Source organism: Larus michahellis, chromosome 2 (genome assembly GCF_964199755.1).
Source record: "Larus michahellis chromosome 2, bLarMic1.1, whole genome shotgun sequence".
Classification (NCBI taxonomy): domain Eukaryota; kingdom Metazoa; phylum Chordata; class Aves; order Charadriiformes; family Laridae; genus Larus; species Larus michahellis.
Window position 1 is genome coordinate 55,027,625 of NC_133897.1, and position 23,681 is coordinate 55,051,305.

Genomic DNA, 23,681 nt, shown 5'->3' on the forward strand with positions numbered 1-23,681 from the left:
AAGTAACAGCTGTGTGTATCCCTGGCTCCAATCTGACTGAGAAGCAAAACCAAGAAATGGATAAATGTCTCTCTTCAATTCTCTCTGTACTGGGATTCAGCCTTCTCTCAACCTGGCAAAAAATGCACAAACGATCATCCCCTGGCATACGTCTTTTGAGATTTTCTCTCATGCATTACCTATGCCCAGTGAATTATCTGTCCACATGCCTTTCAAAGCCCCCTGCTGTTGTGGTGCCTGATGTTTGAAGCGAGGAACAAGCACTCTTCAGTATCAAAATACTTTATTTTTTAATGTCTCTGAAGTGTTTTTCCTCTCTGTGTCAGAGGAAATGATGTTCTGAAACATGTGCAGAGGTCAGGGCATGTGCACATTCCAGGTTTACATCTATGAAAGGGAAACTCGAATTTGTGTGCTTGTGAACATATGTACGAGCTGGCACTGGAGTCGGTGACTCATTTGCCTGAGCCGAGCCCTTTGCTTTCTTATTGCTGCTGTAATAAGCTACGCACAAAGTATCCCATGCAGACCGTTAGGATGGAGTTGCACTCCAGAGGACGTAGTGAAGTGCCTGCCGTTTCCCAGGAATGATCCCAAGCACTAATTGTTCCTGTAGCATAGTCATACCCTTTTATTGTAAAAGTTTTTTCCATGCATTTAGGTTCTCCTCTCCTGCCTCTCTTGCTTGTGTTGACAGAGAGGTCGGTGCCACTGGGAATGAACCACACCAGGGAATTGACCAGGACTGGTGAAAAAAAAAAATCCAATATAATTTTAAATAAGTTTGTTTTCCACCACCATATCATCATCTTGAATGCCGTTGGCTATGCAACTGATTGTACATAAGAGTGGGGTGGAGGAGGTGGGTATACTGGGGAAGAGCGAGCCCAGCTGATGCCATCTTAACATGCATGCAGAACTCCTGGCTGGGGGAGGACACATTACGTGTTACCCATGGGACAGGGCGAACGCAGCAGTCTTAGGTCTCTACGCAGTGGTGGCCTGAGGCTGGAACTTGAGCACAGCCACCAGAGGCAAAAGAGACATGCTCAAAATAGAGCACATCCTTCATGAAACATTAATGAAAAGAGGAATGGTAACTTTTATTTTTAAATGAAAGCTGACCCATTTCTGGATCTCCCAGATCCTAAGCTGGTATGCTAACCTTGGGTTGTTCTTCCTCTGTTAACCTGTGGGGAGCTGAACTCAGAGAAAGAGAAAATAAATTTGTATTATGTGCTAGATCAGAATGTTCTGGTAGTTTAAAATCTCTAGGACGTCCATATTATCTTTAAAGGAATTTCAACTGGATCCTAAACAAGTTTGCTTAACAAAAATTTGTACAGGAATAGTTTGAATATCAGGGAAGTAATGCAGGTTAGTAATGCAAGTTCTCAAAAGTCTTGACTGCATATATGCATTATATATACTAGGCGATTTTTTTAATATGTTGTTTTTCCTTTAATAATATGACTAAATTTTCAACATAGGTACCGACCAATTTTAGTCAATTGGATAGAGATTCAGGTTCAAAAGTTCACCTGCTGAGCCTTCAAATAGTCTTTTTACTTCCTTCTAAGAATGTGCTATAAAAGGAATCAAGAGGTTTGTGCTTAATTGAAAAAGGAGTACTAATACTAACGCGCTCTTCAAAAAACGTCTAGGATTTCTCTTAGCAAGGATTAGCCACCTGACTTAATTTCCAGCCCTCCCGCTCCAGTATTTGTGTAGAAAATCATTCATCCTCATCCCCGTCCCTGAGAGAGGGATAATTGAAATAGTGACATACAAAGGCAGAAGTACTGTCAATAATTTGCAGACAGACAACAAACGAAACTGGAGAGTTTCTTATGCTGGTTTTTGTGTTTCTCTTTCCTTGCTCCTCTCATCGTGATGTCATCCAAAAGGGAATTCAGAGCTCTAGTGATCGAGATGGTGTTGGCCACCGATATGTCCTGTCACTTCCAGCAAATCAAAGCCATGAAGAATGCTTTGCAGCAGCCAGAAGGGTGAGTCATCTGACAACACTGTGCAGTGAGGGGCTGCATTTCAGCTGGTGCTTTACCATTGTGTTTAACTTCAAAAGCTCCTCTCCAGAGGCCCTCGCTCTCTTTGATGCCTGCATCGATTCTCTTTCTGCTGTTGAATTTTGAATGAATTCACTTAGGAGTGTACTGGCACCCCCCTATACACACATCTCTATTCTGTGCTGGACCAAAGCTTCCAAAAGTCACAATGTTAAGATAAGCCTCCCTGGGCATTTCCCTTTGCATATCAGGGTAACATCAAGGACGTGATCCAGCTGAGTGACCTCTACAGCTTGAGTATGACTCAAGGTTATAAGATCTGCAGAACACAACTTAGGCATTGCCCTTCTGCAGATGGTATCAGCTGCCACCTCTGCAAGGTGCCTGCTCCATAACCAGAGGACAGATGAAAACAACTTGAGATCCACTGAGGGAAAGACTAGAAGATAACAGATGGAGCAGTATGGGGAAGGTCTTTTCTTCTTTCCAGTGTGCCACTGGGAGCTGTAATATTTTGTCCACAGCTCTTCCCCATAAAATTCCTTTTATACTACAGAAAGATTTGAGTGATCATTTTTTCGCCCAGGGGACAGGTCTGTCCAGAGCCACCCAGAATTATACCTGTATCAAACCAGTGTGGCTAGCCACTTGGTCCTCTGAGAAGCTACAACTCTTCCAGCGATTTCAGAGAGTCAAAAGCTGGAATTAAAAAATGAGGCTACCCTTCCCCAGAAAGCATTATACACTGTGTTCTTGGGCTAGGTTCTCAGATTGTGGTTTTAAGAAATTGCTGGCTTTTTTTGTTCTGTGGAACCAAATGCAAGGATTATCTTCTGACCTCACACTAGTTTTCTAACAGCGAAACATTTATCAATTACTGTGTAGATTCATCAGTGCCCCTGAGATCGGGTCCTAGCTACTTACTACAGTAAGATGGTAGGGGCCAGCTTCTCTTTTGAGCTGCATGAAATGCAGCCCAGCTGAAATGGGGAGCACTGCAGCTCTTCAAGTCTGCTTATGCAGGCAAGCAAGCCTGGAAAGGAGCTCAGCAAGGCTGAGCAAAGTTTCTTTTTGCACTTCTTAATGTCTCTGTTACAACAGGAATGGTGTACATTGGAGAAATTAGATAATCTTTCATAGTTGTCTGATTTTATGAACACAGCAATCATTCCATTAATATCCTGGCCAAAGATTCTAATGGCCTCATTTCCCTGCTTAGGTGAGATTTTTGTCGTTCTCCACTGCAACAGCAGATAATTAATTTGTTTGATCCTTTGGGTTTTCAGAATTGACAAGCCGAAAGCCTTATCACTGTTGTTGCATACAGCAGATATCAGTCATCCAGCCAAGGCCTGGGATCTCCATCATCGCTGGACCATGTCTCTGCTAGAGGAGTTCTTCAGACAGGTAAAGCTAGGGAAGTTCCTCTGCATTTCTGCAGCACAAGAGGGAGTGTCTAGAATTGGGCAAGGAAGTAGGAAAATATGAACACACATCTTTTCCTTCTTCTCTGATTTTCTCAAGAGCCTCCTAAATGATATGAAGCTTTCTCATCTGGCACCAGTAGCACTGGCTATTATGCCTCTTGGGAATTTAGTGTCTGATACACTACCTATACCTACAGACGTTATCTACATAGTAGAAATTCTAATTTGGGAAGCTAATATATGTTTCAAATTAGCAAAATATAGAATATGTGACATTCTACTTAGCTGTAGAACCATAGGAAACAGACTTAGGTTCTGTGCTTTATAAAACTGTACTTATATTGTTGGGGTAGATGTGAAAAAAGCATTACCCTTACTTTAGATGAAGTGAACTCATCTAATTTATAGCTCACAGTGGACCACCTGTCAACAGACCCACAAATCTAGACAAATCATTAAGCTCTGTGTGACAGCTATAAGCTCCCCAAGTGACTAATTAAAAGCATTTAAAGATTTGCCTTAAAAAAAAAATTAAAAGTAAGCAGAACAGGTCGGAGTGTTTAGGATACTTTTCACCAATATGAGTTACTAAACTAAGAAGAAAACTAAGTGCTTCATTTCCCTCCAAAGTTCAGTAACGTAATGTTATATATTAAATCTGAATGCAAAAAAGAAAAATATATGACAATTTAAAAAAAGTTCTATCATTTTTTTTTTAAATGGTATCTGTTTTTAAAGGCATTGTGTGAATCCCTTCTTAATAAGGACGTTGCAAGAATTTGCTTTGAAATGAATTCTTTAATTTGTTTTTCAAACCAAGAATGGGTTTACTGGGCAGAAGCAGGTTGATCATACCTGCAGCTGTCTCTGTGTTGCCACTCAGGAGGCTCATGCAAGTAGAATGATTTTTACGTATATTTTAAGGAAAAGTCTGCATGTTTATGCTTTTCTAGCCCAAAATTATACTAGATGTATTAAAATACACCACTGCTGAGTCCCCTGAAGACTGGTGAGGGAATTAAGATTAGCTAGATATGAGACCACAAAAAGCCCAAGTTTTGATCTGTTTTACACACGTAATAAAGACAAAATTATTATTTTATATTTTCATAAGAATAATTTCAGTTCAGCCAACAAATCCTACTTTAATTTTGAATGACAAATGCCGCCACTTTTAGATAAAGCTTTGTATAAAACTAGCTCCAAATTCAGATGCAGTATTAATTCCCTCTTCAAGAAAACCCTTAAGCTTACCATGAAGCATAGACTTGCGTTCATTGAAGTTATTTAGTAACAGATCAATAAATACATCCGTATGTGACCGTAGAAGAACAATACACACTCTTCTCCAAAGCTGAGATGTACCACTAACCAGAGGGGACCATTGTGGTAAGAAACTGGGCTGGCCTTAGGTTAGGTATTTATTTCCTTATGCTCTTCACCTGCAGACCCTCTCCTGTCCTTTCTGTTATGTGCTCTGCAGAGACATAAAGTGTATCAGTACAGGTCCCCAGCTCTATTAGTTTCCAAGTATTTTGTGATGTGACACAAGTCTTCCTACAGCAAGTTACCATGCTGTAGGTGTGAATGATGCTTCTGAGTACAACATATTCAGCAGCTATGGTGAGCATCTTGTAAAGCAGACATCTTGCATGAATTAATTTGTCTTACTATTGCATTTTAGCTAGCTCTAAGGGAGCTTCCCGAACGGCTTAGAAGTCAACTATCTTTCTGAGCAGTCAGAAAGGCAGTTAGGGGTTCCTTCGTAAAGAGAACTAGTCACTGGGGTTTTCAAGAGGCATAAGGAGTGAGAGAAGAATGATGATTAGGTAAGAGCTGGCATTGAGAGATGTTTTTCCTGAAAGATGCATCGGGCACGGTAAAGGAACGTTACTTGGAAATAACTTCTGTATTTGGTTTCTGTTTTACCCTGATACTTGTATATCAGACTCCTAACATAAAGCAGAATTGTTCTGCAACAGAAGAATACTGTTGCTTGTTGTTCCACCCAAAACTCTAACAGGACTTGTGTGCCCCCGTTTTCATCTATGTTATACTAACAAAAAGAAGAATTCAGCTTTTCTTATGCCTACAGAAGTTTTTCTCTGATTAGTTTGCTGGCTATTTTAGCTTCCATTTGACATTAGTCAGAACACTGGCAAGAAGTTTAGCACAGTTAAAGTAAGCTGCTGATTTAAGTAATTGATTCTATAGTGTAGTTAACAGGCTATTTAAATTTGAATGCTCAGTGGGGAGTATTGCAACTACATAATCCTATGTATCTTCTCAGCAGAAAGCAATATGTTATAGTGTGACTGAACCAAGTTAAAGGGCTTTTTGAGAATATGCAGCTTGAAAGACTGGAAAAAAATGGAGTTATGACACTCACCTTCTGCATTATCTTGTAATATTAGAAAAGGACTTTCAGTTCTGAGAGCTGGAAAGCGTGTTTGAACTTTTGTTCTTAAGCACTTATGTAAAATGTTGACAATGTCAGTGTTTCCATTGGAACAAAAACATAATCTGCATCTGGCCAGTCATGACTTCTGATTTCCTTATCTGAAAGACTAAAAAATACATGAAAAGATGTGCAAGGGCTGAAAAATCAGTCCTGACACTGATGTTTTCTCTTGAAAGGTTTGCTCTGAGAGCCAGGTTCTGCTGAGCTCTCTGGAGAACTGCAATGAGAAGTGTTCTTATGCTCAAATGGGTTTTTAATTGGTGCATAGAAGTACCAAGCAGGCAGGGAAAGCTTTGAGGAAAGATTCACTGGAATCAAGATGCTTAATTCACCAAATTCTGCTTGGACTACAACTTTTCCAGCCAGACTCAAATTCTCCACAATTTGTATTAAAAAAATAAAACAAAACAAAAATAAAAACTTAATTAAAGAAAGTAAAATGAGAGGCTTTTACAGTTGTGACCTAAGGTATCAAAGTTCAATGTCTTGTCTTTTTCTAATTAATTCTCAATTTTGTTTCTCCAGGGTGACAAAGAAGCAGAACTAGGGCTTCCCTTCTCTCCACTGTGTGATCGCAAGTCTACTATGGTTGCTCAGTCTCAAATAGGTATGTCCCTTTTGGTGCACACCAAGCAGCATCTTAAAAGCAAAACTTACTCCTCTCTGTGGGGCTAAAATCATGTTATTCTCTCATCATTTGGAACTATGCTAAAGAGAGGAAGTAAAGCACAATGGCGTTATTTTCCCCAAATCAAAAATTCAAAGCTGAGGAGCCATTAAATTTAGGGTGATGGTTCCATGCAGTAGCCAAGTTAACTCTGATGTGTCTGCAGAGGTGTCTTCAGTGCTTGGTTATGACACTACTCCATGGTTTTCTGAGCTGTGAAGATGAGGCACACATGGCAACATATGGTGATATGAGTATCATTGGTGGATATGAAAACGTAATGTCAATCCCTTGGATGACCTGGGCAAAACCTATTGTGTGTTTTTCCTTTTATTCCTCCCACCCTCTCCCTCCCAGTGGTTCAAGCCAACCAATATTTTTCACTGAAGCCAAGCAAATAGCAAACCTTTTTCTGTTCTACTCACTCAGAAACAGAGATCTTTTTAGAGACTCGCCAATAGTGCTTTCTCCACCTCTTCTCCAGTTATTGAGTGAAAAAGTAGGAGAAGGATGAGGCAACAAGCCTGGTATTCAGTGAGAAAACAACAGGGGCTAAGTGAAGTTAAGCTGTTAGGAGGCTGGGGGCAAAAAAGGACAATGGAAAAGACGGATTTGTGGGTGGATTTTTATACCTAGGAAGCAAGTGAAGTAGACAGAAGAATGTGATCTAACCTTGACTGGAGAATAGGGTGCCAAATGGAATAACAAAAGAGAGATAACGCAGACCCTAAAAATGAGGGAACTGAGTCCAGAAACAGAAAGAGAGAGAATGTATTAAAGGAAAACAAAAAAACTGAAGTATGAAATTTCTCTCAAAGAACAAGACAAAGATATCCCTGAACCTAGGGAAGTTCAGATTCATATCTGTGGCTAAGAGCCGTTTCTGTTTAAAATTATTTCATTGTTCCTGTTAGGAGAGCCATTCTCCGAGGGACCCCATCCCAGATTTTTCTGGCTTTGGAAGTTTAGACAGTTCAGCCAAGAATCTGAACTTGAAAAGCCCTATGCAAGCCTGGCCTGGTTGCCAGACTTGTAGTGTTTACGCCTCTGCAACAGTAACTCAGAAGAGTGGGAGTGGGTGTAGAGTGCAGTGCTACTGCTGAGGATGTTTGTGTTCTGCCAGCAGCTTGGTGGAGGGAAGCAGCAGCAAACTTGAAGTGCCGCAGTGTCAGCTAAAACCCATGTTGAGGGCTCCTGGGCAGACTATACCTAATGCTGTGCTGTGGGAGAAGATAAATCTCTCGCTCTCTGGCTAGTGTGGAGGGAAGCACATGTAGAGACTTCTCTTTCACATCCCTTCTACCAACTTTCAGATATGTTCCTCACTCCTCACAGGGAAGAGGAATTGTGCTTCCCATGGGGCGTCTCTACGTAGGGTTGGGTGTGCTTGCAAACCCATTTTCCTTATCTTCCTCTTTTGTGCTCCTTTGCTTAAGGAGGCCAACAGAGCCAAGAGACTTCTGCACTGATGCCCCTTCTGTTTGCAAAATTAATGGTGAATTATACCATCACCAACACAATTTCAATTTATAAGAGGCACTCATCAGTATGCAAAGGCAGACTTATTTAGTCATATAATATTTGTCATTATATTTGATTTGTGCAGTTTAGTAATCCATTGACATTAATAGGCTACTCTCTATAAATCTTGCCTTCTAACATTATAAAATTTTCATTTCTCAGTCTGCTGCACATATTGGCAGTGTCTTTCTGTAATGTCTCCTTTGTTAAATCAAAACCTCTTATATTTTTTGGCTATCTATTGAGGTATGGCTGTCAAAGTTGTAGGTTAGATTCTCAGACAAATAATCTCTTCCCATTCATTTGTTTACCTGATTAATAGCCTTAACTGTTCCCCGGAATAGTAATTACTACATTTCTTTGCAAAAGTAAGTTCTTACTGAATTCCGAATTATGCTATTATCTGCAGCAAGCAGCCATCAGTTCCCACAAATAAAAAACCTCTGTCCTTTGTGAAATAAAATTGTGCTTTTGGTTCTGTCAAGGACAGAATCCTGTTCTGGTGGCTCGACTTGTTTGTAGTTGCCGGTTTGCTGCTCTAAGGTTACTGCAGATGCAACAACAGTGGGCAAGCATTTTTATTAACAAAAGATTTTCACAAATGCAGACTGAAGGTTTTGCAGTACGGACTTTTTCCATGGAAATGAAGCAATATAACAGCAAAAACTTCCTCAAAAGAAAGAATGTCTCTCTATCCTGCTGCTTCAGTTTGTGAAGAAATTGTTCAGAGTTTAAATTGATAATTAAAAGAACCTGAATATCAAATAATGAACCTAGGTTTTTAAACCTATCAATGTTAATGACCAATTTATCATCCTTTTTCTTCTTCAACAGAATAAATGTGGTAAATGTTTCTGTACCATAGTGAAGTAGAGAAATCAGGAGAGATTCATGTCCAGAAGTCGAGCTGCTTGTCAGAGTTGGGGAGACAAACAAACTGCAAAGAAAACCAGGCCAAGATTTGTATTTCCCAACAAGAATATCAGGAATTAAAGCTTTTCTACAGTCTCAGACTGTGGGAAGCTAGTTTGACTGGAGATCAGCCTTTGTTGTCATTATCCTCTTTTGCAGCTGATAAATGTAGCAGCATCCTTTTATTTTTGTCCTTTGGCCAGCAAGAAAGAAAATTACAGCTTCAGAAAATGTTGGATAGAGGCTGATGAGTCCATTATTATTTTTTTTTTTTCTTTTTTCTTTTTTTTGGGGGGAGGGGGGGTGGTGGGCTTTAGGGAAACTGTCCTCTAGCTAGTGTAGCTAGTGTTTGCTGTGGTGACATTCTCAGGTGGGATGAACGAATGCTGGACATGTGCCTGGAACCCATCATCAGCATGCAGTGTTAATTGGTAAAATCATCTTAGTCACTGGGGTTCAGGAATATTTACCGTACTTATTCTATTGAGAAGAAAAAGGATGATAAAATGGTGATTAGCATTAATAGGTTTTAAAACCCAGGTTCATTATTTAATATTCAGGCATTTTAATTAGCAAACTAAATTGCCGTATTTAAATCACAGTATCTTTAGGTAAGAACAGAGAGAACACGGAGGGGAGGAGGCACTTGGAAATATGGCATAAGTTACATGATTACTAAAAACGTCCTAAGTTTTGTTTCTACAATAGCAGATTATGTTTGCCAACTTTATTATAGTCCCCATTCTAAGGTAACATAGTTGAATAACTTATTCGAGTTATAGGGAATAGAGGAAAAAATACCACTTATCAAAGAAAAGTTCTCCTAGGTCTTTGAGTTTGTTTACCTGTGGTCCCTTGCGCCACCTCTGCCTGTCTGTTGATGAGATGCAAGACTTCTCTCAGGCAAAACTTGTTTCTTAGATGCTTACAACTGGACCTTGTGTTTATGTGCAAATGTTGAGTATTTCAGGAAGCGGATCCCACCACCCTGCTACTGAAGTTAATGACGGTGTCATGCATCTCATACCAGAGATTTGCATGTCTCAGGGTTGTCAGTGGTGATGGAGCAAATGGCAGTGGTATTACTTGCCAAGCAGAAGTGACAAGGTACCGTGGCTTGTGTTTCTTTGGTCGTTAAGAGGTAAAAAAATTTTTGAGTGAAGGGGAATAAAAGAGATGTACAGACAGGCAAACACACACATATATATAAATCAAGTTCTCATTATCCTCAGAATTCCTGTGGCAGACTTAAAACTGTTCTCAGTCAGGACAATATCCAGTGTTTTAAAAATTGTATGAAGTTTGCTGAGATTATCTCTGTAGTGATCTCGCAAACAATTTCCTGTCATGGCTTTATAGTGCATACATTTCTGACTAACTCCCTGGGAGGAAGGGACTTCTTTTTTCCCTAAGTTTGAACAGATAAGAGTGTCTCAGTGTTATGAAGGCACATGATTCAGATGTTGAGATAAAACTGAATGCATATTTTCTCCAGATTTACAGAACGTTAGTATGAAATTCTGAGAACGTGCAAGTAACATTTTTAATTTGGCTAGGCATAAAAATACACTTAATTACCCATCCTTTTAGAAATTTAGCAAAAAACAAGGAGGGAAGTGGGACTAGAAGGATTCTTAACTGCTTTGCACTCAAGATGTGGATCAAAGCATCTGTGAATTCAGGTGCCTGGCCCATGTGGTCTCTTCTCCTTTTGTCGTTCTGTTACCACCTAGAATCACTAGGGTCTGTTGTAGAAACATATCATGACCCAGTCAGAGAAATTATAATATTAAGAATGTATAATTAATAGTTGATAATTACCAAATCTTTAAAAATCGTAACAGCAGGGAAAGACCTGAATCCCGATGTGCCTTAGGAGGGATTAAGGACATCATTGCTTTCTTGGCTACCTGCAGCACTAAGAAATTTGCCAAATGCTAAAATGAACATTAGAAATAGTTCTTGCCCCAGGTGAGAATTTAGAGGAAGGTGTAAGGTACTGTAAGCTCCTCACTCTCACATTTTTCCACGTAACTTGGATTTTCCTTCATCTCATGAGTGTATGTCCACAGGGCCCTTCAGTCTGCCCTTCCCAACATTCAGCTCAGAGCCATGTTCATCTCTGACAAACTGTATACTGAAGTAGAAAATATTTGGCCCTTTATTTTTTTCCTTTCCTTATATTAAAAAATGAGGGGAAAGCACGTAAATCTGTTTTATTATCAACAAGAACAAGCTGGCTGAGCACCAAGGAGAGAATATTCACAACAACCCACTGATATGCAGTAAGGGAGGTTTGCGTGTAACTCCACACCAGCAAAGCTTACCAGTATTATTACTGTTACATTAATTTTCTGCTTTTAGAGAGTTCATCTTTGAAACTGGGTTTTATCCAAATCCGCTAGGAATTTGGCTTAAATATCACACTCTGCGTATAAAACAAGTTCTGATGCATCTGTTTATGTTCTGATTTGCCACAGTTTCTCTCCAGTGTTTAAGTAGGTACCTTTTATTGCATGCTATATCCAGGCTCTTGGGTCAGGGATTAATGTATAACTCCGTTTTCCCTTTCTAGTATTTGCCTATCCCTCTTTCAAGGTATAATTTTTTTACTCTCTCTTTTACAGTGTGGTTGTCTGCGATCACTGAAATAGTGACTCCACGTAAATCTTCCTCGTGCCTGCTTGACTCTGCTTGTGTTTCTGCTCAGGTTTCATTGATTTCATCGTGGAACCCACTTTTACTGTGCTGACTGACATGACCGAGAAGATTGTGACGCCGCTCATTGATGAAGCTTCCCGCTCTGGCATGTCTGGGTTCAGACGTTCCAGGTGAATGACCACGCGTTCTCTCCCTTCACTCTGCACATGCTGCCATTGTGCCCAACTGCCCCAGTTTCCCGCCCACAGCATGTCTTCCATGTGGCTTAAAGCCCCATATCCGCATTGCTGACACTGCAGCTCACCTTGTGGCGTGACTTTGTTGCAGGGAAAGTCCAGCCCAGGGGAGGGCAAAGAGGGAGGCTGGCATGAACCTGAGCCGTGCCTCCAAAGGCAGTGAGCACAAATGGTTGTAGCCATGCAATCAGGGGGACTTTAGTGCTCTCTCAGTCACTAATGTCAAAGAGAAGGTAGGAGGAGTCTTTAGGAGGCACTTATTTCTACCTGTCTAGAAGTAGAAATGGGATTGAAAAGAGGACTGGGAAGTATAAGCTCACTTTAGTGATGCTATTTAGAGTCACGCAAACGTGTGAAGTACCACCAGAATTCACCTGGAGTTCAGGTGTAAGGAGTCTTGCCCCATTCAACCTGCTCTGCTGTTGTAAAGAAACTACTCTTCTAGTAGTTTCATGGACAGGGCATGTCTTGGGATTCCAATACCACATGGCTAGTGCTCTCTACAGTAGGGCTACCAAGTCAGGATTCCCTCTCCCGGGTGACTTCTTTACTCTTGGGCTGTTACACAAAGAGCAAGCACTAATATCTTTCTTTGTCAGTTATCTTGCTGCCTTTATTAAAATGTGCACAATGAAGTGTCCATCCTTGAAAGACAACTGTAGGGCCTGTAACTGAAATGAGTGCCTGATTTGAGCCTCAGCTGAGGTCACCAAGCCCTGGACAGAGGTTAGTCTCTTGTCTTGTGCCTAATGGCTCTCACTGGTGAATTTTAGGAGGTTCCTCCTTTGACATATTTGATTTCTAGAATTGTCTGACTCTCCAATTAATATTTAGGGAGTGAAGATGCAGAACGGAGGTAATGGCAACACTTTGAGTGATTCTCTTTCTTAGGGACTATGGATAGCAAAAGTAAACAGGGAAAAGCTGCCCTTTATTTCTAATACCAGCTTAGGTTGTGCTGTTTGCTTTAACATCGGTTGCCCGGGGTGGGAGGGAGGGAAGGAGGGGAAGATGGGGGATTCAAGCTTAGTTTTGGTTTTCCTGGTTGACTCGTTTAAGTTATCTAGACTAACAGTCATCATTTCTTCTTAGCTGTATTTGGGTGTATGGGATACTGATTTCTACTGTGTTTTGTGACCTTGTGTCGCAGTCTGAATAGCATTAGTCCCTCCGAAGTTAAAAGATCAAGTGTCAAGAGCACTGGGTCCGAAGGAAGTGCCTCACTCAACTGCTCCATACTCACTGTGGACTTCAAATGTTTTAAAGCCACCTGGACTGAGGTGGTGCAGCAGAACCGGGAGAAATGGAAAGCGCAAGCCACCAAAGGTAACAGCCAGGCTTCTTAGGGAAAGAATAAAAATTCTTTTGACCTCTTCTTCAAGCTCTTCTTCAATCAAATTATTCTCCAAGTAAGCACTGTTAGTTTGAAAGAATCCACTTTTCAAGGTCAACAACCTACACTGAGTTCAGGAAGATAGGAATATTATGACTCATCTGTGCCTTATACTCTTCTTACATGGTCTAAGTGTACATAATGAAGAGGATGTGGACCATGGGAGGAAAAAAAATAATTGTAAGGGAGGTTCCCGAAAATCGTGACTCACACTTGCGAGGGGTGCAAAAATAGCTGGAACAGCATTTGTGGAGATAGGTTATCAAATGTTCACTGTTAAGATTGAAAGCGGAGTTCAGGGAAGAAGGACAGGGTAGGTTTCATATTTCTGGTGATAGCTTGGATAATGAATTGGGAACTATGCTGCAAATGCTCATGATGTCAGGAATCTGGGAGGGACTGCAAATATTTCAGAGGAATGTGAGGGCTATGTTGGTTGCAAGTTCACCAGGGTTCAATATTGTCATGCTATTGAAAAAAAGAAAGCAACACACCAACCAAAAACCCAACCCAACCCAACCAACCAACCAAAAAAACCCAGACCTTGCTTCTGAGACCCCTCTGATGTTCTTCCTGTCTTTCCAGCAGTAAGAAGGCCCCCACAGCAGTGCAGTGTCCAGTTTTGGCCACTGCAGTTCAGGAGACATATGGACCAGTTGCAGACAATACACAGTAGAGCAATGCAAATGATCATAACTGTTGTTTATAGCTGAGGAGGGTTATAGCTGAAAGCAGTTGCCTGAAGACTACTGCAGCTGCAAAACAACAGAACTTATTTATTTATTTATTTACTCTGATACCCTGGGCTGTTAAGATGAGAAAAAATTGGCAGGTGATTATAACCTGGTTATGTAGGTTAGACATTGGCAAATCTCTGTTGTTGGAGATCTTTCAAAACTAATGAGAGACATTTATTAAGAACGACTTAGGTGTAGCTGCCCTGTGCCTCCAGAGGTTGGATGATTACCCAAGGTCTCCTTGAGCCCTAGGGTGATTTAGACCAACGTTGGAACCAAAAAAGGAGGAATGTATCACTGTATAATTTTTTTTTTATTCATGAAATTGTTTGTGATACAATTTGTTCTCTGAGCTGAATGCTTGTTACTCAAACCCTTATTTAATGGAGTTTTTGTATTTCATGTAAATGAAAGGAGCTTGATTTTAATGTATTACATGGCCTTGGCTTCAGGGCTGGTGGAGTATTTGGTGTAGCTTCTCCTATTTGCCCGAGCAGATTGTTCCTCTCCGACTGAAAGGCCTGTCTAAAGGTGCAGGAAAGCACGCATTATTATTCAAATTAAGTTTTCCTTTGTGATTAAAACTTGCTATTCAGGAAAAGCCTTTCTAGGCATTCCATGAAAATGAAAACAAAAACATAATTCAAAATCTGCTTATGTGCCAGAGGCTTTTTCCAGCTTTTTATTTTTTTGATTGGTATTTACTATTTCACAGTTCTTTGTGGACCAAACAAATTAAAGCTAACTAAACAAGCAAAGCATTTAACATGGTCAGTGTCTTACAGTATAGGAGTGTTGAGAGAATTAAGCTAATACAGTTAAATAGTTTTAAGAATTTCTTTACAACATGTACCATACGTATTTATTTGTCCACTAAGGATCTACTAGATAAAAATCCTATATGCAAGAGAGACCTGTGGGGAAATAAATAAAACATATCTTACATTTCACCTAAAACAAACATATAGAGTAGATCATAATAGATGCTGGATATTTAACTTTTAAATGTGCTTTATACCCACTTGCAGTGACTGCTTTGCATAAAGACTTTTTTTAAATGTGCACATGTGAATGTCAAGTTATGATTCAAGTGGATGCGCACACATTGCTTAACTAATGCTGCTACTGGTAATATGTATTGATGCAGTATTTCGTATCCATTCTTTAGAGAGTATCCTGATCATCAGTGTCTGGTTATTAATACTTTAGCTGGAGAGGAAAATATTTTATTTTTAATTTCCTCATAAAAAAAAATCCTTCTAGCAGCTACTGAGGGTAGTTTATGGAAGAATTAGTTGAACACTTGAAAGCAGGGAGCTCACCAGTCTACATTATTAGACATGGGAGCCCTTGAATAGTTGATTTACTTTACCTTTTTACCAAACTTCATCGCCAATAACTTAGCTCAGGATACTGGTTTGTGGGTCAAAGATTCGAAAAGCAGTCTCAGCTTCTGTTCACCTGAATTCATTGACTTTCACGTAATTTCTATGTTTCTGGGTGCATTTAGCGGTACAAGCATGCATAATTTTGTATCCTGAAAGATTTATACATACATATATACACATACATATACAAAGACCATACACAAGATATGGGCCAGCATATCTTTGTGTGGGCTGGGGTTCTAAGGAACTATTCTTGGACTCCAGAGCCCTTGCATCAAAACCTTTGCTCAGCTGCTGTCTTGCTGCTGACTTGCCTGTTTTAGCCATATGCAGCAGGGCCTGCCATACAGCAGGAATTTAAATTGCTGACCCCCGTAAGACCGGTGTCTTGCCATGCAGCAAGATGCTCTGCCAATAAAAATAAGAATCATTAAGAGAAGACAGATAAAGCATTTAACTGTTGATTGACATAAAACAGCAACTGGGGATCAGAAGGGAAGGAAACCTATCTATTATTATTATTATTACAATTATTATTATTAAATTATTTGTAGAATACTCTGTTCTCTTTGGTAATGGCATTGTCCAAAGAAGCGTCAGTAAGCTGTTTTTATCCTGAGTGTGATATTTATAGAAAATTTCTCGGACTGGGTCGGCAAAGTAAGTTGGTTTGTTACTGATCTCTTTTTGCTTAAAGGATTATCATTAAATAGCTACAAATTAAAAAAAAACACTGAATAAACAAACACCCTGGTGTGCAAAGCACCATTTAGATAAAGTATTTTCTGACACTAAATTTGACAAGAGGCACTTCTCCAATGGTGCTGCAGCAAGACTCGGTCTCCTGAGCTGAATTTCTCTCCTGTGGTTCAGCTGCAAACTGCAACATTTTTTTTCAGATCCCCAAACAAGAGGAAGCCTTCTGTATACCATGAGACTCCAAGGAAAATATCAACATGCATAGCTGAGCTATCTATGGAAGCTACCATAGATTTCAGGAATGATTAATAAAGTGAGAGAGGCTCATATCTAATTTAATTATATTTTTGTGTGAGCCATAATTTATTAATTTAAAAATTATTTAACTTTAGTTAGCTGACGGTGAGGAAATACAGATTGACATTTCTTATAAAGACGGCTTTCCCTCTTCCTCTCTTGTGTCCCGTTGTTACATTTTTCTCAAAACTGGTTCTGATTCACTCATAAGGAGTATTTGACAAGACATAGAACATAGATATTTGACAAGACTTAGAAATTCTTTTGTAATTTCTACTCGCTGAGCAAGACTCTGCTCCTGTAAGGAACAAAACGTCTTCCTTATAGAAGTCAAGAATATTTCCGTAGGACCGAGGTAGACTTCATTCAATGTTTTGTCGGATCTGTTCCTCTGCTCAGCAGCTTACACAACCTCTTGGAAAACAGGAGATACATCTGTGATTCCTATCACAACTAAAGTGCAATTGGTTGCCCATGATGGGATAATGTGTAGTCCGGGATATTGCTGACCCAGAGATCTTGAATACAGGCATAGGGCGGTCACATCTAAATGCTTAGATTCAGTATGGATATATGTATGCTCTGAAGCTGCATAAGCTCACAGGTTCCAAATTGAGTGTGTGCTGAGCTACTTGGATGCTTTTGCAGATTAAGTCTCTATTGATCATGGAAAAGGGGGAGAAAATTATGAGGTCTCTGCCCAGAGCCTGTGCACACCCATCCGTGTTTATTAGCTCAGGGGCTGTGCAGAGGGACTGTGGTTGTGTCCTGCTTTCCAGTGTGATGCAGGAAGCCACACAGAGCCTTTGCAGCTGAGTCTGTGGGAGTGTGCTGTACCTGACCTGAGTTAGAAGTGTAGTGGTCTCAATATCTGGAGCCAAAGTGATTTGCAGCCTATGTTATAGGTTATGTTGCACCAGGACCTAAGGTTTGGATAAGAACAAGACCAGTATCTTGAGTGGGGGAAATCGGCTTCTCTGTGAATTTGTTTATTTTTTTCTGAATGACAGTATTTTGAGATGCTGCTGTTGTTCAAAACTCACTTTTGAATTTATACCTTTGCATATTTGTGATTGACTGTAAGACTTTTTGGGATGGAAGGGCAAGTACTAGTAGCAATATGCCAGGATAGGACAGAGCCATAAAGAAGAACAGTAAGCGGAAGGGAAGAGATTAGGAAGCTGGCATTGGAAGCAACCTGGAACAAGAGGGGAAAAAAGTAGATATCAAAGAACCAAGACTTTTTATGTGCTTAGAGTTATGTGGTACGGTATGAGATAAACTTGATGTTGTTTGACTGATTGTTAGGTGTCAAAAATTAAACTAACCTTGGCACACCTAAAAGCTTCAGTAGCTAATATCTCTTTTTAAGTTACCTTTTAAGAATTTTGAGGTACTGCATTTCCAAAGGTGAACCTTATATGATAAAAAAAGGTCATGCACATAATATACATTTAGGCCAATGTGCGGTTTTTTTCAGAATACTTTCTTAAATGTCTCCTGTGCTCTTTTTCCCTTGTCAAGTCAATTCCTACCTTTATCTAAGTAAAAGCTGTTTGCATGTAAAAAGCTGAAGTAGATTTAGATGTGTGAGTTGTATCATTCTTGTCAAATTGACTGATAATCATGATTTCTTTCCTCGTTTTGCTTCTCTCTTTGCTGAGGATGCAGAAGAAAAAGCTAAGAAAGAAGCAGAGGAAAATGCTCATCAGGGAACAGATGAAAAGAAAACAGATGAAAAGGATGAGAAGAAGCCAGCTGAAGATGCCACAGCAGCAACGACAGAGAACAGCAAAGAACCAAATCCTGGGGAAAACAAGAGCGCAGATTCCAATAAGAATCATGTAAATGGGACTCGGCAAACAGGGGTGAACAAACACGAAGCCTCTCAAGGGAAAAATGCACCTAGGACAGATAAGGGAATGGACTCGCATCACGCAGTGGGAGAGCAGAAACAGCATGTCCAGAATGGTGAGTTCTCTCCTGCTGCTGAAACATAAATCCATCCCTAAAACCAGTATCTCAGTATCTCACCTCAGTCATGGGGGAACCTGCTGTCCTGAAAAAGGATGTCCTGCATCCAGGGCCTCTTCCTGGACGTTGGCGTAGTCACCTGTGTATGGGAATCAGAAACTTTACATTAACTCCCAAGTAGTGCTCTTCCATAGAAGGTGGGATTCATCGTGCTTGTGTGGGCATTTTTGGAGGAAAGGAAAAAATGACTTTTCTCATGGAAATGAGGCGGCTTGTTACGATACACAGGCTGAAAAGCTGAAGCAAATATTCTTGGTTCAATGAAGAGCTTCATTGCTTGGGCAACTGACAGAGGAGAAGCCAAAGTTGGCTCATAAACTTTTTTTAAGGCCAATTAAAGGTGTCTTTTAACTGAGTCTCAGATATAAATATGTTGTGGGACAGAGAAACTTTCCCCTTCTCTTTTTTAAGAGTTCTTTTATTTATGCTTCCTTTGCTCAGTTTTTTCTATTAGGGCAGTCACAAACCTTTTTTTGGAGATTTTTTTTTTTTTGTCAGGAATTTAATTCCAGTGTTTTAATTTGCCATGGAACTGAGTTAAAATAAGAATCACATTTTGCACCCAAAAAAAGGTAGAAACAATGTTTGAAAATTGCATTAAACGTTAAAAAAAATATATTAGACCCATGAGAACAAATCAGTTGTCTCTTGGCCATTGAATTGTCCTTCCGTCCCCAGCTCCTGCTCCCTGAAGCCATTATAAAAAAAATGGCAGTCACAAACTTGGCTAATATCAGCCAGTTCAAAACCAGCAAAAAACTCAGACTCGGAAGCATCCTCTTTGAAAAAGCCTGAGTGGGCATACAGGCTTTGAAAGTCCCAAGCTCAGGCAGTGAGTTTAGACGGCAGCAGAGGCCGAAATTCTGTTTAAAACATCCCTGATATGATTCTCATGTATTTCACTTGGCTGCTGGCCTTTCCCAGTGATCCCTTCATCATTAGGGTTTTTTTTTTAGTTTGGAAGGACTATGGGGATCTGAGCTGTCATGCTCTCTTACGTATGGGATTTTTCTTCAGTGTTACGTGGGTGAGTAGGAATGGGCCCCCAAAGGAGACAAAAAGGTTGGGGATATATGAAATCCCAGTTAGACTTCATCAGACTTTTCTTCTGAAATCCTTTGTTTTACGTGCTTCTAACAATACAGGGGTTAAATGTGCTCTAGTGATTTTGACAGTACCTTTTTCTGCGATGTCTCTCTGCTGCAAGTGTCAAAAATGCTTTGAAAGGAATTGTAATGATTTCTGAAAATTAGTGTATTCCTGAGGAAAAGAAATTCTGCTCCTTAATTTATGGGAAAAGGCCTTTATGAGGTACAATCACTGCAGAGTCTTTGGAGACTGATGAAACCTTAACATTCATATCTCTGGGTTCACCACAGCTTCCTTTACGCCTATATGTTAATATCTCATTGTAAAGTATTTGCCTTATTATTTCTCTGCCTTTGTAATCCCTTTCAAAAAGATCATTATGATCATCGTTCTGCTCTGCCTGCTGGCAGTATGGCAGAGTAGATATTACAATACTCAAAAGTCCCCTATTCATAATAAGTTATATTCAATGAAAGTTCAGAAATTGTGTTGTCAGATGAGTTTAAAGTCTCTCTCGCTCACTTGCTGCCCGTGTGCTTTCTCAGCGAGATCAAACTGTGCAATAACGTATGTGTGGATGTTCATCATCTTTTCCTGCACACACTTAAGGTCAAGCAACTTCTTTATGCAGTGTTCAAATACAACATTATTAGCTCATCATCACCATCAGCCGTATGATGGTGGAAGAAATGCGAGAAGACTTCTGTGCTTTGCTAGATACGTTTTCGTTTAATTTCCTGAAGACAGTGTCCTTCTTTTAGAGGCCACCTTTGTCAAGCAGACACCTCAACCCTGCTTGGAGCTGCTCATACCTTTCTGTTCAAGGAGCCTGAGTCAGTGGCAGTGTCATCAGCAGAGAAGGTTGCTCCTTGTCCTGTATCATCCTGCTTTCATTTCTCTCTCACCCACACAGTGAGTTTAGGAACTAAAACATGAAAAGTTTTGTCTCTGAATGAGAACAGAACAGGACGTGTTTTTTCCATCTTGTTTAATATTTTAAGATTTGAAAACCATTCCTCGTTTATACTATGATGAACCTTAATTGGAAAGAGAGATTAATCCTCTGTCATCCAAGAATAACAAATATTCTAGTGGTTAGGGCACAATATGGAAGAGGGAGATCTTGCTTCTCTACAATTTCTCTCTTTTTGAGCCGTTCCAAAAATAAGTATCCACTGGCCATAACTATTTTGAAGGCAGATCAGATCCTCTTTAACACATAATACCAGTAATCTTGATCCAGAGGCTCTGAAGTCATTATAGTAACAAAAATAGTAATATAAATGGAATAAGCATTACTTTAACATATCTCACATTTACAAAATTCTGAATGAGACTTTTACAGCTTTTTGTGTTGAGGTGTGCGTCACAAATTCACTGCTACTGCTCCAGGGGAAAAGGACAAGCTGCCTACTCCCATCTGGGCAGGCTGCTGGTGCTTCTCTGGACATCTGAAGGAAGGACACCTTTTTTGCTGCTGTTTGGACACTGCAGCTGAAAGATCTTTGTTCTGCTTGAGCTCTCCCTAGAAGTTGTTTTTCATTTGATCTTGCATTTGGCATTCTCGTTCAATGAAGGGATGATCTGGCAAGGTCTGATGTGCTCTGCTGTATGACTAATAGAGTACAGAAGATGAGAATGAGGTCTGGTTAACCTTTCTGGCTTCATAAAATACACCCCAGCTCAAGTTGTCATTTTCATTCTGCACTGACCGTTGCTCTGCCAAAGGCCTTGCCCTCCCGGTTTGCTATAGAGATTCTCAAACCAGTGGTCAATGCTAGGATCATTGTTTGCTTCCTGATACTATCATCAAAGGACTGACCCAAATGAATCTGTGGATAAAGGAAACTAGTAAGAGAAAGTTAGGCAAAATTGTATAGGATTATATGTGGTTCTTTATGTGGATTATAAGGTGGTTCTTTAATGCAGAGACCTGTGATGAAGTCTTGCAGGGTCTTAGTCATTTAAAAGCGTAAATGTTTTAGAGTCCTGATTTTGAAATGAATGTTGTGCTCAGATTTTTAATGACCTACATGCAACCAGAGGGAGTAGGAGTTGGCATGTGCACTTAAAAAGGTGTTAACAATTAGAATAAATTTAAAAGTAAATTGAGAAACTTGATTTCTGTAGGACTTGGATAAATTTTGTCTGGTGCTTTATTCTATAAAAATGTGTTAATCCAGTTCCTCGTGAATTCGGACCTTTTCTCCTAAGCAACATCTCCTTTGGATGTTGCAATTTGATTGGGTTGCAGGCATTAATAAACTGCCATCTGTATTAAAACATTTATAATGTCTCCTATTGCTTCTTTCTAGGTGAACTGAAGGAAGACAATAAGTTGGACAAAAAAGATCAGTCTAGTGTGGGGGATGAATCAAAGAAAACAGATGGTAAGGACAACATTTTATTACATTTTGTCACCCGTTTTTATATGCAATCTATTGTTCCCTAAACATCCACAGTTTATTCTAAAACCAAAAAATTGTGTGGTAACCAGAAAGGACAACGGAAACAGTCATTAGACTTGACAAAAGCCGTTGGGGCATTCTAGGGGAAAACCATCCCTTTCACATAATGCCTAGCACCACTTAGTTGTTCTGTTGGTAAGCCTTATCCATCAATTTTTGTGCAGTGCCTGGAAGAAAAATCCTGGATTAGTAGAGTTGCTTAATAGGAAATGTGGATTTGGGAGGTTCTATCCTTCTGACTTTCTTTGGGCCATATTCTGCTCTCTGTTAGGACAGGCTGCATGGGAGATGCAAAAAACAGAGCTAAGAAAAAATGTGCACAAGGTGTCCCTGTTTTTCATGATTGCGTGTTATACTATGCCAACGCAAACACAAAGCTTTCTTGACTTAATTGTCTAGGGGGGAATTTGCCAAGCGCTGTTGAACCACAGGTGTGGGAAGCGAGCAGGAGTGAGCACATCAGCATAGAGGTCCTATTAGGGATGCTGTATAAAAGGGATGTTGCTGAAACGTTGTTGAACTGAAGCAATCCCAAGGCGTAGAACGGTTTCTTGGGCATCTGGGAATAATTTCAAAGGGATCTGAGCCTAGTGTAGAGGTCCACAGATGTTTTAGCAGCCACAGCAAAGTGGAAAAACAGCTGTAAGGTGTATGGCATGTTTACTCTTTTGCACCTCCTCAGATGTGTACCACAGGGCTCTGAGATAGTATCTGAACCCATGTTGCTCCAAACGTGATTACTGAAGTATTAGGTAGCAAAACAAACGGAAACAAATGTTAGAGCTTACTTTTTCTTTGCATATGTTTCAGTGAAATCCACTGAAACACAACTAATCCTAAATGTAAATAATGCAGTACTTTGTTTTGATGGTCAAGATAGACCACCTTATAGTAAGTACTGCAGTTTAGAACGATACTATGTTTTCTTTCGTTTCTTTTTAAGAAATTACTTAACATTCCTATTGTTCTAGCAAAATGATAAATAAGAAGAGAACGTGATACCTCATCTAAAAATGTAGAAGAATTCATCTAGAAGCATGTATTAATTTCAGACACATAAATATGTACTTTTTTTAAAGAGGCCCCTTAGCAACAATTGTTTAGGAAAATTATTTTGTTAAGAGGTCATATTATTTACACACTTGAGTTAAGTGTCTGTCAGGAAAACAGTCTTGAACAAGTACCATTCACAACTCTTCCTGCAGTCATGCAGAAATTAAGCACAAATACTCAAATAACGTGTGACTCTTCAGATCTTCATGAATAAGTGCAGTGCTGTATGGGCACCTATTTAGTTGGGCGAGAGGACCAAGAAGCAAATGTTTCGTGCTGACTTGAAGAGTGAGGGTGTGAATTTAGTTCCTTGCAAGTTGCTAGTCTTTATGTGGTGTAGTTATTTAATGTCTGTTTGTTCTACCGTAAGAAAATGTTCTGCTCATCCCCTTAGGGAAAAGACCGATACCATGGGACCAGTTGATTACAATGAATAAGCAACTGTAACCATGCAAGGACAATTTGTAGACTGAATGTTTTTCATTCAGACACTGTAGGGACAGAATATAGTTAATGATCTCATTGACAGAAATCACGAGAAAAATTGTGAATGATGTGCTTTAGAAAGGAAAGTGCTAGGGTGGCGCCTCAGTTTTGGCAAATACTGTGCA

The 23,681-nt window shown here is 39.9% G+C and overlaps 1 protein-coding gene across 12 annotated transcripts in view; it reads left to right on the top strand.

The window, feature by feature from the left end:
- The window catches only part of PDE1C (phosphodiesterase 1C), a 301,021-nt gene that overhangs the window by 263,175 nt on the left and 14,165 nt on the right, over positions 1 to 23,681 (top strand). For 9 of the 12 annotated variants that reach the window (XM_074575501.1, XM_074575502.1, XM_074575507.1 and 6 more), the window contains 7 exons: positions 1,908 to 2,009; positions 3,314 to 3,434; positions 6,441 to 6,522; positions 11,726 to 11,846; positions 13,063 to 13,238; positions 18,098 to 18,397; positions 21,865 to 21,939. In XM_074575501.1, the coding sequence (XP_074431602.1) occupies positions 1,908 to 2,009; positions 3,314 to 3,434; positions 6,441 to 6,522; positions 11,726 to 11,846; positions 13,063 to 13,238; positions 18,098 to 18,397; positions 21,865 to 21,939 (977 nt within the window). Of the gene's footprint in view, positions 1 to 1,907; positions 2,010 to 3,313; positions 3,435 to 6,440; positions 6,523 to 11,725; positions 11,847 to 13,062; positions 13,322 to 18,090; positions 18,398 to 21,864; positions 21,940 to 23,681 lie in introns of all 12 variants that reach the window. The other 3 variants (XR_012585566.1, XR_012585568.1, XR_012585567.1) reach the window with 1 other exon arrangement.